The following is a 14,567-nucleotide window of genomic DNA, read 5'->3' on the forward strand; positions in this document are numbered from 1 at the left end:
CTATGACATACAACTATCTACTGGGGCTTTGGGGGGAAAATAAATAAATAAAATTATAAAAAAAAATAAATAAAAAATAAATGTAAATGGGTTGAATTCTCCAATCGAAAGACACAGAGTGGCCGGATAGATTAAAAAACAAGACCCAGGGGCAGCCTGGTGGCGCAAGCGGTTAAGTGCACGCACTCCACTGCAGTGGCCTGGGGTTCGCTGGTTCGGATCCCGGGCGCGCACCGATGCACCGCTTGTTAAGCCATGCTGTGGCAGCGTCCCATATAAAGTGGAGGAACATGGGCACAGATGTTAGCCCATGGCCAGTTTTCCCCAGCAAAAAAAGAGGAGGATTAGCAGATGTTAGCACACAGCTGATCTCCTCACAAAAAAAAAACCACAAGAAAACAAAAAAACAAGACCCAACAATATGCTGCCTCCAGGAAACACATCTCAGCTCTAAAGACAAACACAGGCTCCAAGGGAAGGGATGGAAGATACTCCAAGCTAATGGCAAACAAAAGAAAGCAAGAGTTGCCATACTCACATCAGACAAAGCAGACATCAAGACAAAAACGTCAAGGAGAGACAAAGAGGAGCAGTATATTATGATAAAAGAAACATTCGACCAAAAGGACAAATTGCTTATGAATATATATGCATCTAAAACAGGGGCACTAAAGTATATAAAGCAACTATTACTAGACCTAAAGAGAGAAACTGACAGCAACACAATAAAGGTAGGGGACCTCAACGCCTCAAATACATCAACAGATATATCACCCAGACAAAAGGTCAACAAGGAAACAGTGGCCTTAAATGAAATACTAGACCAGATGGACTTAATAGATATATATAGAACATTCCATCCAAAAACAGCATAATATACATTCTTCTCAAGTGCACATGGAACATTCTCAAAGACAGAGCATGTGCTGGGAAACAAGGCAAACCTTAAGAAATTTAACAAGACTAAAAGCATATCAAGCATCTTTTTCAACCACAATGCTATAAAACTAGAAATCAACTACAAGAAAAAGGCTGAAAAAGTCATAAATATGTGGAGACTGAACAACATATTACTGAACAACCACTGGATAAACGAAGAAATCAAAGGAGAAATCAAAAAATACCTAGAGACAAATGAAAATGAAAACACAACATACCAACTCTTCCTCAGATGAGCTGCAAAAGGTCTAAGTGTAAAGAGGGAAATTTACAGCAATAGAGGCCTACCTAAAAAAAGAAGAAAAACCTCAAATAAGTAATCTTAAACTATACCTAACAGAACTAGAAAAAGAACAAACAAAGCCCAGAGTCAGCAGAAGGAGGGAAAAAGAGCAGAAATAAATGAAAGAGACTCAAAAAACAAGAGAAAGGATCAGTGAAACTAAGAGCTGGTTCTTTGAGAAGATAAACAAAACTGACAAACCCTTAGCCAGACTCACTAAGAAAAAAAGAGAGATAGCTCAAATAAATAAAATTAAAAATGAAAGAGGAGAAATTACAACAGATACCACAGAAATACAAAGGATTATAAGGGAATACTAAGGAAAAGCATATGACAACAAATTGGACAACCTAGAGGAAATGGATAAATTCTTAGACTCATACAACCTCCCAAAACTGAATCAAGAAGATACAGAGAATATGAATACACCAATCACAAGAGATTGAAACACTAATCAAAAACCTCCCCAAAAACAAAAGTCCAGGACCAGATGGCTTCTCTGGAGAATTCTACCAAACATTCAAAGAAAATTTAATATCTATCCTTCTCAAACTCTTCCAAAAACCTGAAGAGGAGGAGAAGCTTCCTATCTCATTCTACGAGGCCAGCATTACCCTGATACCAAAACCAGACAAGGACAACACAAAGAAGGAAAATTACAGGCCAATATCATTGATGAACATAGAGGCAAAAATCCTCAACAAAATATTGGCAAATTAAATACAGCAATACATTAAAAGGATCATACACCATGATTAAGTGGGCTTTATACCAAGGACGCAGGGATGGTTCAACATCCACAAATCAGTCAATGTGATACACCACATTAATAAAATGAGGAATAAAAACCACACGGATCATCTCAATAGATGCAGAGAAAGCATTTCACAAGATCCAACATCCATTTACAATAAAAACTCTGAACAAAATGGGTATAGAAGGAAAGTACCTCAAAATAATAAAGGCCATACATGACAAACCCACAGCCAACATCATACTCAATGGGGAAAAACTGAAAGCCATTCTCTGAGAACAGGAACAAAACAAGGGTGCTCACTCTCGCCACTCTTATTCACTATAGTACTGGAGGTTTTGGCCAGAGCAATTAGGCAAGAAAAAGAAATAAAAGGTATCCAAATTGGCAAGGAAGAAGTGAAACTCACTGTTTGCAGATGACATGATTTTATATATAGAAAACCTAAAGAATCCATTGGAAAACTATTAGAAATAATCAACAACTAAGCAAAGTTCCAGGGCACAAAATCAACTTAAAAAAATCAGTCATTGGGCCGGCCCAGTGGCACAAGCGGTTAAGTGTGCAAGCTCCGCTGCAGTGGCCCGGGGTCCGCCAATTCGGATCCTGGGCGCGCACCGAGGCACCTCTTGTTAAGCCATGCTGTGGCGGCATCCCATATAATGTAGAGGAAGATGGGCATGGATGTTAGCCTAGGGCCAGTCTTCCTCAACAGAAAAAAGAGGAGGACTGGGATTGGATGTTAGCTCAGAGCTGGTCTTTCCCATGGAAAAAAAAAAAAAAAAATCAGTCATATTTCTATACACTAATAACAAACTAGCAGAAAGAGAAATCAAGAATACAATCCCATTTACAATCGCAACAAAAAGAATAAAATATCCCGGAATAAATTTAACCAAGGAGGTAAAAGATCTATACACTGAAAACTATAAGACATCATTGAAAGAAATTGACAATGACATAAAGAAATGGAAAGACAGTCCATGCTCATGGACTGGAAGAATAAACATAGTTAAAATGTCCATATTACCTAACGCAATCTACAGATTTAATACAATCCCAATCAGAATCCCAAAGACATTCTTCATAGAAATAGAACAACAAATCCTAAAATTTATATGGAACAACCAAAGATGACAAATAGCCAAAGTAATCCTGAGAAGAAAGAACAAAGCTGGAGGCATCACAATCCCTGACTACAAAACTACAGTACTCAAAACAGCATAGTACCAGCACAAAAAGAGACACACAGATCAATGGAACAGAAGTGAAAGCCCAGAAACAAAACCACACATCTATGGACAGCTAATCTTCGACAGAGGAGCCAAGAACATACAATGGAGAAAGGAAAGTCTCTTCAATAAACGGTGTTGGGAAAACTGGACAGCCACATGTAAAAGAATGAAAGTAGAACATTATTTTACACCACACACAAAAAGTAACTCAAAATGAATTAAAGACTAGAAGTTAAGACCCGAAGCCATAAAACTCCTAGAAGAAAACACAGGCAGTACACTCTTTGACATCGATCTTAGCAGCATGTTTTTGAATACTACGTCTACTCGGGCATGGGAAACAAAAGAAAAAATAAACAAATGGGACTACATCAGACTGAAGAGCTTCTGCAAGACAAAGAAAACCATGAACGGAACAAAAAGACAACCCACCAACTGGGAGAAAATATTTGCAAATCATATATCTGACAAGGGGTTAATTTCCAAAATACATAACAAACCCATACAACTCAACAACAAAAAAACAAACCACCTCATCAACAAATGGGCAGAGGATATGAACAGACATTTTTCCAAAGAAGACATACAGGTGGCCAACAGGCACATGAAAAGATGTTCAACATCATTAATTATTAGGGAAATGCAAATCAAAACTACCATGAGAAATCACCTCACGCCTGTCAGAAGGGCTATAATTACCGAGACAAAAAATAACAAATGTTGGCGAGGATGTGGAGAAAAGGGAACCCTCATATATTGCCAGTGGGAATGCAAACTGGTGCAGCCACTATGGAAAAAACAGTATGGAGATTTCTCAAAAAATTAACAATAGAAATACCATATGATCCAGCACTCCCACTACTCGGTATTTATCCAAAGAACTTGAAATCAACAATTCAAAGAGATGTATACACCCCTATGTTCACTGCAGCATTATTCACACAGCCAGGCCATGGAAGCAACCCAAGTGCCCATCAACTGATGCATGGATAAAGAAGGTATGGTGAGTATATATATATACATATATACACAATGGACTACTACTCAGCCATTAAAAAAGACCAAACTGTCCCATTTGCAACAACATGGATGGACCCTGAAGGTATGATGTTAAGCGAAATAAGCCAGACAGAGAAAGACAAACACTGCATGATTTCACTCATATGTGGAAGATAAACAAACACATGGATAAAGAGAACAGATTAGTTTTTACCAGAGGGGAAGGGGGTTGAGGGTTGGGCAAAAGGGGTAAAGGGGCACATATATATGGTGAAGGATAAAACTTAGACTATCAGTGGTGAGCATGATGCAGTCTGTACAGAAAATGATATATAATAATGTACACCTGAAATTATACAACGTTATAAACCAATAAAACCTCAATAAAATAAAAAAATAAATTAAAAAGAAAAGAACTCCTGTAACTCAACAACAAACAAATAACTGGACACAAAAATGGGCAAAGGACTTGAATAGACATTTCTCCAAAAAAGACATACGAACAGCCAGTAAGTCATGAAAAGATACTCAACATCACTAGTTAAGGAAATGCAAGTCAAACCACAGTGAGATATCATTTCAGACCCCTTCGGACAGCTATTATCAAAAAAACTCAGAAAATTAGTGTCGGTGAGGATGTGGAGAAACTGAAACCCTCGTCCATTGCTGGTGGGAATGCAAAATGGTGCCAATAGGTGAAACAGCCAAAAGGTGAAAACAATCCAAGTGTGCACTAACAGATGAATGGATGAACAAAATGTGGTGTATTCAATATTCTCCCCTTATTGGCGGTTTCAGTTTCCACGGTTTCAGTTCCTTGCAGTCAACTGCAGTCTAAAAATATTAAGTGAAGAATTTCAGAAATAAACAACTCATAAGTTTTAAATTGTGCGCCATTCTGAGTTGTGTGATGAAACCTTGTGCTATTCCGCTCCTTTCCCCCACAGGACATGATTCATCCCAGTAAGTACGATACACTAAGATATTCTGAGAGAGAGAGAGAGACCACATTCACATCACTTTTATTACAGTATGCTGCTATAATTTCTATTTTATTAATTATTATTGTTAACCTCTTACTGTGCCTAATTTATAAAAAAAACTTTATCACAGGTATGTATATATGGGAAAACACATAGTATATATAGGGCTCGGTACTATCTGTGGTTTTAGGCATCCACTGGGGGTCTCAGAACGTATCGCCCTCACATAAGGGGGGGATGTTATTGCACATACAATGGAGTCTTGTTCAGCCATAAAAAAAGAATGAAATTTTGATATATGCCACAACATGGATGGATCTTGACAACATTATGCTTAGTGAAATAAGCCAAACATAGACAAATATTGTATGATTCCACTTATAGGAGGTACCTACAATAGGCAAATTCATAGAGACAGAAAGTAGAATAGTGTTTACCAGGGCCAGGGGAGTGGGGCAGGGACAAACGAGGAGTTATTGTTCAATGGGCAGAGTTTTTGCTGGAGATGATGAAAATGTTTTGGGTATAGATAAGGGGGATGGTTACAGAACATTGTGAGTGTATTTAATGTCACTGAATTGTACACTTGCATATAATAAATATTATGTATATTTTACCACACTTCAAAAAAATGGTTACAATGTTTTAAAAAATGACTTACGTATATCCTTTGAAAGACAAAATTTAATTGCCATGATGTTAGTAATTTTCAAATATAAAAATTAAGAGTTGAGCCCTCTGATAATAAATAAATAATACAAATCACTGATAACGCTTTACTTACCCGTTTGGGGCCACTAAAAATCTTTCTGGTATTTTCCTTTGATTTATCTCCTTGTTTATTTGGAGGCTTCTTCACACTTTCAGGCACACCAGGCAAGTCCTCTGTAAAATCCAAGTTTTCTGAAATGGTAATCAAAACTAGCTAGCTTCCTAATATTTCAAATTATCTACCAAACAACCTATGAACATTGGGGGAGGGCATACTGTAGGGAAAAAAGAATAAAGGAATAAAAGTACCATATAGTTGACAAAATACTCCCAACGATATTAAGTCCTATTCTCCCATTCTTACTCCCTGCTTATTCCCAGCTCTAAGAAAATCAGAAACCTAGCTGGTATGTATGTGCTCCAGTTTTATTTTGTGTAAATGGCAAAATCAATTATTTTCCAAAATAACTGCTGGATATCTATGGACATTGACATTCGTACAGTTTAGTTTAAACATACACACACAACATCAGGTGGTATCTATGTAACATTTTTCTTGAATTTAAGTACAATGAACCATGTTGGCCTTCAAAGAATGCCTGCTAACATACACAAAGACTACATTTTAAAAAACCAAAAAAAGAGGATAGCTATCCTTGGCAAAAGATATAAAATGACCTAGTTCAATGATTTGTGGGTCTTCACACAAAACTAACCAAAAGATTAGATTAATCCTCAAATAATTATAAATGTTTATTTTTTTGTTTAGGCTACAAACAAAAAAATAGCCTAAACAAAAAAATAAAAGGAAGACGACTTTTCTCTAGCCCAACCCTTAAAAATATTTGTTACTTCCTACATTATATGAAGACTCAAATTCTACCTTTGGATATATCAATCAAATGGTCTCTAATTTTTAAATTTTGTTTGGTATCAACTTGAAGTTTTTGAAAGGGAGCCTAATGATTTCAAACTTTAAACTTTAAAAAGTTACATTACCCCAAGATTACGTAAATTTCAGCCACAAATTTTCAACTGCCAATTAGGATAACTTGCTATCAAGGTTAGCATAAGGGCTAAGTAAGTTCAGTTGCAGCAGGACAGGAGCTCAGGATTTCTACATCATTACTTATCATCCTCCTGAGAAAGCAACTGTAAAGCTATCTGCCCAGTCATATCTCAAGTGACTAGCAAGGCTGCTGCAAACTTCAGTTCTCCCAGAGGGTCAAGACAACATTGGATGAATTCTGATAATAACCTTATTTTACTTATTTATTCTTTTGCAGCAGGGAGTAAGGGGTGAGCCCTTAAGAGGCTACTCCTACATAATTCTAGTTTTGAAGATAAAAGTGATTCTAATCTAGCAAAACTATGTTTAGGCCAAATAAAGCAAAATGGCAGGTAGTCTCAAGCATGACTTATACTCTATGGGAGAATCTATACGTAAGAATATTATTAGAATTCTAATTCACCATAATGACACTTCTTCTATGACCCTAACAGGACAAAAGCTTTATTTAACAAGTAAACAAATTCAGAAAAACTGTATTCGGTTAAATATAAATAAATATAGCCCCTGTAACCCAGAAGCTTTCACATCTTCTTCTTCAGTCAACAGTCAATCCACTTCACAAAGTCCTTGTCAGATAATGACTGAATTATAGCAATGCTAACCTATTTCTTTTGTGTGTCTCACCCAGTGGAGACTATCAACTCTTTGAAGACCTCTAGCTATTACTGGTCCTATTATCTTAAGAGACAAATTAAATTTTCACTGTTAAGAGTGAATAAATACTTAACTGGTACTTTTCAATTTTATTAAATCAACTTTATGATTTTTAAGATTAAGACTTAATTTTACCTTTAAACTTAAGATGTCTTGAGAATGTTTTTAACATTTGTTAGTTCACTAGTTTTGAGCCAAATACAAAGGCTACTTATTAATTTTAATTTTCTAATATTTCCCTTATTACAACCATCTATTACCCATATAGTTCTAAATATCCAAAGTCTATCCTTATGTCCCCACTGCATTTGAATTTTCAAAGTTGAAACATCAAGATGTCTGGTATCTCTGTACACAAATACACACTTTAAGATTCTGAAGTGCTAATGGTAGAATTAAAACACAAATATGAAAAGATTTCTCAATCTACCAATTGGCTCCTTATAACGTGGGAATTGATTATTATTAACATTTAAAATGCTGTACTTTTGGATAAGGTAATCTGTGGTTCTAAATAGTACTTCTATTAAAATTAAACATAGTTAAAATTGAGTATCTAGGAGGAAACTAAAACTGATTTAAGCCTGAAAAGCATTTACTTACAATTTTTTTCTTAATCTTACCTGCATTATTAGTACTAGACTGACTGTCCTGGGAATTATCATTGCTTTCTGGAGGAGGCTGCAAGGAGGGTGATGGAGCTGTTTTAGTTCTTTTTTTGCTTGTCTTTCTTTCCACCTGGCAGTCGTCATCTTCATCATCTTCACTTTCACTGAGATCATCAAAGCCAAAATACTTAATTTTGTAATTAGAACTCCCAGAACCTCCTTCATCACCTCCTGTCTCATCATGATCTTCAAAACCAAAAAATTCAAGTTTAACATCCTTTTTGGATTTAGTATTACTAGGTCGAAATCTAGTAGTGGTCTTAGAAGTTGCAATATCTGCCTTTTTTCTTAGACGGCCAGCTTCTCCCAAGTCTGCAGGAGCTGATGGAGTGAACTCATCCATGCTGCGTTCCATAGTATCCTGTATGGTAACATTACAAACTGACAAGCAAGATGGATGTAAAACAGTGTAATCTCTAGTCCGTCCAACCGTCCCTCTAAAACTGGTCCCACAACTTACACTGCCTTTCTTTGCCTGATTCAGGCCATCTTTACTTGATTCACTGTTTGCTTTGGCTAAGGCCTGACTCTTGCCGTCCATTAGCTTATCAAAATTTGATGCTCCTTGTGAGGATTTTGCTTTATTTGCCCTACAGTACGTCCTACAGTTGGTTGGCCTAAGAACACTTTGCACGATGTCTTCCTCAATGGCTTCATTTAGATTTTCCAACCGATTTTTAAAATCCTCATCCTTCATCTCCAAAAGAGGATCACTATCCAAACTTAAAATACAGTCATCTGACCTGATATCTTCAAAATCATTATCCCATTCACACAAACCAGTTCTTACAGATCCCTTAACTGGAGACATTTCTGATGGAGATTCTGATCTTTTTCCAAGTTGGGAATTCCAAGTATCATTTGTTTCCTTGATTTCATCAGCGTTGTATCCAGAAGCCACTGTAGTTTCTGCATTGGGTTTCTTAGTACTGTCTTCAGCATTTTTGTAAATATGGTGACTATTCTTTTCATATTCTTCACTAAAATTCTCCATTTTATCTACAAAAATTAAAAATAAGTCGAAAGATAAAAACATGAGTGATATCAATGTAAAAGTTAACAAATAACAGGGATATCTGGCTAATTAATAGTACAGAAGCAACCAATCTTAAAATAATTACAATAATTTTAAATTGTGAAGAAATTAGTGTTTACATATTTGACAGTTCCCCTTCCAACTTCTTAGTATATAGCTCTCATGTCTGCTAGTGACCTCTCCCTAGGCATTCAAGTCCCTTAAAATTGTTACCCTAAATTCAAGAGATTTCAGCAGTGTTAAGCAACTGGATCAATTCAGAATGACATATAAATGACAGGCAAACCTTCTCAGAGAGATTATGGGTTTTTCAAATAAAAATGCTTAAATTAGAAACTATTTAGTAGAATCTAATAAGACAATAAATAAAAACATTCCAGCAGTATCTGTATTTCTCTGAGGTAGGGCTGCCCATAAGGTATGCCAGCTCTGTCTAGAAATCTGTCCCAGGGTCAGGTTTCTTTAGCTATTTCTGCTTCCCATTCTTTCTCCTAATCCTAAAAGCTATATAACTCGAAGGACTTTTTTTTTAACAGTGGCTCTGGTGCCTAAGTTAAGTAGCCATTTATGCATATCAGCCAATAGTAAAACTTAAACTGCCTATTCATTTTGTCCTTGGGGAATTCATTTTTGTTGTCTTTAATTTTTATCATCAGAAACAATTTTTTGTTAACCTTTCTAAATGACAGATGAAAATATGATTCAAATTGGTATTATGATTAATTCTCCCAGGGTAGAAAAACAATGACAAAATGTTTACGCCAGACAATGAAATTACTTTAAAAAAAAAAGTGCATCTACGTTTAAGAAAAGCCATTTACAGATCTCAACTAACAAACCACCAAATACAGGCAAAGGGATGCTTTGCATGAATTCAATGCACAATTTCTAATACTACCCAATGAGTTTAAAAATAATTTAACTCAAGATTTATACGTACTTACCTTTAGAAGGCATCTAATTTACAGCTATATCTGTTTTATTCTTGAATATTTCCCAGCTGAAGGCAAGGAACTATAGTTTTCATAATCTCAGAAGTACCAGTCATTAAGCATAAGATACTGAAAAGCTAAAAATTAAAAGCTGATTCTGAAATCTGATACCCTAAAGGGGTAGAAGGAAAGCCAAGTCTAAAACCAAACCGGAAGAAATAATACCACTGCTTTTATAGCAAGTGGAAAGAGCACTGGTAGCTTGAGTCTGGAGACTTGTGTTGTCCTGGTTAAACTAGCTCTTTAGAGCTCAGGCAAGACCTCAGCTTTGGGAGTTTTCCTAAGGGCGTAAATTTCCTCATCTACTCAAAACGGAAGCCACTGACCTAGACTACTTTACAGTTACTGAAGGAATTATTTCCTAATAAATGCCTATGGGAATGCTTAGTACACTTAGCTACACAAAGGTCTATGAGATGTTATTAAATGTCATACTACATCATTTTTATAATTATATAGCATTCCACTGTCTTATGTCACAAAATTTAGACTGTTTATAATTGTTTTATGTAATAAACATCCTTCTGACTAAAAAAAAGTTTATGTGAACAATAAACTTTATTATCCATATTTTTTAAAATTACTACTTCAAGTTTGATTTATTACTCTCATTTTCCCTAAATTCAGAGAAGGTATGTGTTGTGTTTAACAGTTACTATTCTCATAAACAGGCTGCCTTTCATACAAGTCTAACTTTGTTGTAAGCTTACCTTGTAAATTTGTTTTGAGTGTAAAGTGTAAGAAACAGCCCTACAGAAAGAAGTAGTCTCACTAAAAGTTATATAACTAAGTTACATCAACAAGTATAATCTATTCATGTATTCAATTATATAGCATAAATAATCCTACACGTGAATTACTGAAAAACATTATATATTTTTAAACTTCTGAAACACATTACATAGATAAAAGCCTAGTTTAATCAACAAAGTTCTACATAAGAAAAGCTGTCCAAGTTCTCCACAACACTATTCTAATACAGGAAATAAATGCTTTCTATAGTCCTTCATCATTTAGCTCTCCAACAAATATCCATAACTTCACCTTGAAAGAGAGAGCAAGGCTATCTTATCCTAAAATGCAGAACAGCAACTACTTTCAACTCCCCTCCTCCCTCAAACAACCCAGCTTCTCCGTCTGATAAACCCACTTAACATCTCAAAACATCAAGCATATAAAGAAAAAAAAAAAAGAGATAAATAAAGATGAGTTCTTTTCTTACAGAGAGGCTAAGCATTACTCTGTTTTCATCTAAACCGACTATATAAACAGAAATGTATTTCTAGCTAAGATAACAGTTCAAGAGTTAAAGGAATGAGTGCTAGCTCTGCCACTTACTGGCTAAAATGAGGCCTTAAGAAGTTTTAAGTTCCAGGATACAAAATCAACATACAGAAATCAGTTCTATGTCTATACACTAACAATGAAGTAGCAGAAAGAGAAATTAAGAATACAATCCCTTTTACAACGGCAACAAAAAGAATAAAATACCTAGGAATAAATTTAACCAAAGAGGTGAAAGACCTGTACACTGTAAAACCATAAAACACTGTTGAAACAAACTGAAGAAGACACAAAGAAATGGAAAGATATTCCACACTCTTGGATTGGAAGACTTAATATGGTTCCTAAAGCAATCTACAGATTCAATGGAATCACTATCAAAGTTCCAACGACATTTTTCACAGAATTAGAAGAAAGAATCTTAAAATTTATATGGAACAACAAAAGACCCCCGAACATCCCAAGGAATCCTGAGAAAAAGAACAAAGCTAGAGGTATCACTCTCCCTGATTCCAAAAGATACTACAAACCTACAGTACTCAAAACAGCATGGTACTGGCATAAAAAGAGATACACAGATCAATGGAACAGAATCAAGAGCCCAGAAATAAAACCACACATCTACAGACAGCTAATTTTTGACAAGGGAGACAAGAATATACAAGGGAGAAAGGAAAGTCTCTTCAACAAATGGTGTTGGGAAAACTGGACAGCCACATGTAAAAGAATGAAAGTAGAACATTATCTTACATCATATACAAAAATTAACTCAAAATGGATTAAAGACTAGAAGGTTAGACGTGAAGCCATAAAACTCCTAGAAGAAAATACAGGCAGTACACTCTGACATCGATCTTAGCAGCATGTTTTTGAATACCACGTCTACTCAGGCATGAGAAACAAAAGAAAAAATAAACAAACGGGACTACAACGGACTACAGAGCTTTTGCAAGGCAAAGAAAACCATGAACGGAACAAAAAGACAACCCACCAACTGGGAGAAAATATTTGCAAATCATATATCTGACAAGGGGTTAATTTCCAAAATACATAACAAACCCATACAACTCAACAACAAAAAAACAAACCACCTCATCAACAAATGGGCAGAGGATATGAACAGACATTTTTCCAAAGAAGACATACAGGTGGCCAACAGGCACATGAAAAGATGTTCAACATCACTAATTATTAGGGAAATGCAAACCAAAACTACGATGAGATATCACCTCATGCCCGTCAGAATGGCTATAGTTACCAAGACAAAAAATAACAAGTGTCGGAGAGGATGTGGAGAAAAAGGAACTCATACACTGCTGGTGGGAATGCAAACTGGTGCAGCCACTAAGGAAAAGAGTTTGGAGATTCCTCAAAAAATTAAGAATAGAACTACCATATGATCCAGCTATTCCACTGCTGGGTATTTATTCAAAGAACATGAAAACACGAATGCATAAAGATATATGCACCCCTGTGTTCACTGCAGCATTATTCACAATAGCCAAGACTTGGAAACAACCTAACTGCCCATCAAGGGACGAATGGATAAAGAAGATGTGGTATATATACACAATAGACTACTACTCAGCTATTAAAAAAGATGAAACCTTGCCATTTGCAACAACATGGATGGACCTTGAGGGTAAATAAGTCAGACGGAGAAAGTCAAATACCATAGGATCTCACTCATAAATAGAAGATAAAAACAACAACGCACAAACACATAGATATAGAGATTAGACTGGGGGTTACCAGAGTGCAACGAGTGAGGGAGGAGGGCAAAAGGGGTGACTGGGCACATGTGTATCATGATGGATGGTAATTAGTCTTCGAGTGGTGAACATGACATAGTCTACACAGAAATTGAAATATAATGATGTACACCTGAAAAAAAAATAAATAAATAAAGGTGCTGTTTCCAAGAAACAAAAAAAAATTTCTTCACCTGAAGAAACGAACTAGTAAAATCTGTCTCAAGGGCAGGGTGAACAGATAAAAGATAATATACTTAAGGATATTTTGCACATTATAGAGCATCATATAAATGTAAATTATCACAGCTACTACAATTTGCCATAATACAGGATACATTTTTAATAATCTTTTATTAAGACAAGTCTTTGTGGAATCTAATCTGCAAGTTCCTCAATACTCCCTCATGCAAGGAATCCAAAACCACACTCTAAGGCCTATTGTTCCTCCTCAAGCTACAGAGTAACGACTGGATGTTTAGGAAGTTCTCAGTACAAGACTTAGCCTAGCACCATTTGCAGTCGGATACTTAATAAATGCCTTTTAATATCACTAGATTTTAGCATCACTAGATAGTTACTCAATCTTTTGTACATTGGGTAACATATAAGGGATGGAATTTACCTTAACGAAGAAGGCTACATGGAATTTGGAGTTTGAGAAGCACAGAGTTGGAAAACACAGCTAAGCCAATAACTAGATGTATAAAAATTCAGCAAGTCATTTTACCTCTCTAGGCTTCATTCTGCTTATCCAAAAAACAGTAACCAACCTCACATACAAGATTAATTAAATGTCTATTATTCCCTTAAAGAGTCTTAATTTTGAAAGAAAATAGATGGTTCCCTTAAAAATAATAACACAAACCTATCAGTACTTGCAATAATATGAGTATACAGTCACGTGCCACATAAAGTTTCAGTCAACCATGGGCTGCATATACGATGGGAGTCCCACAGGATTAGGACCATATAGCCCAAGTGTGTACACTGTAACATCTAGGTTTGTGTAAGTATACTCAATGATGTTCGCACAATGACAGAATCACCTAATAATGCATTTCTCAGAACTTATCCCTGCCATTAAGCGATGCACGACTGACTGTACATAGTTTTACAAAGGAAAATAAACAGGTGGGATGATTTAAGGTCTCTGTGAATGAAGTAAACTCTTTGAAGTATTTAAAAAGTGGGAAGGAAAATTTG

The 14,567-nt window shown here is 35.8% G+C and overlaps 1 protein-coding gene across 2 annotated transcripts in view; it reads right to left on the bottom strand.

The window, feature by feature from the left end:
• WAPL (WAPL cohesin release factor) overlaps positions 1–14,567 on the bottom strand; it is a 97,573-nt gene that overhangs the window by 61,527 nt on the left and 21,479 nt on the right. The window contains exons 3-4 of one of the 2 annotated variants that reach the window (XM_058542812.1): positions 8,254–9,297; positions 5,978–6,078 (exon numbers count right to left, since the gene is read on the bottom strand). In XM_058542812.1, the coding sequence (XP_058398795.1) occupies positions 5,978–6,078; positions 8,254–9,297 (1,145 nt within the window). Of the gene's footprint in view, positions 1–5,977; positions 6,097–8,253; positions 9,298–14,567 lie in introns of both variants that reach the window. The other variant, XM_058542811.1, reaches the window with a different exon arrangement.

The sequence above is a fragment of the Diceros bicornis genome, chromosome 6, assembly GCF_020826845.1.
Source record: "Diceros bicornis minor isolate mBicDic1 chromosome 6, mDicBic1.mat.cur, whole genome shotgun sequence".
NCBI lineage: Eukaryota > Metazoa > Chordata > Mammalia > Perissodactyla > Rhinocerotidae > Diceros > Diceros bicornis.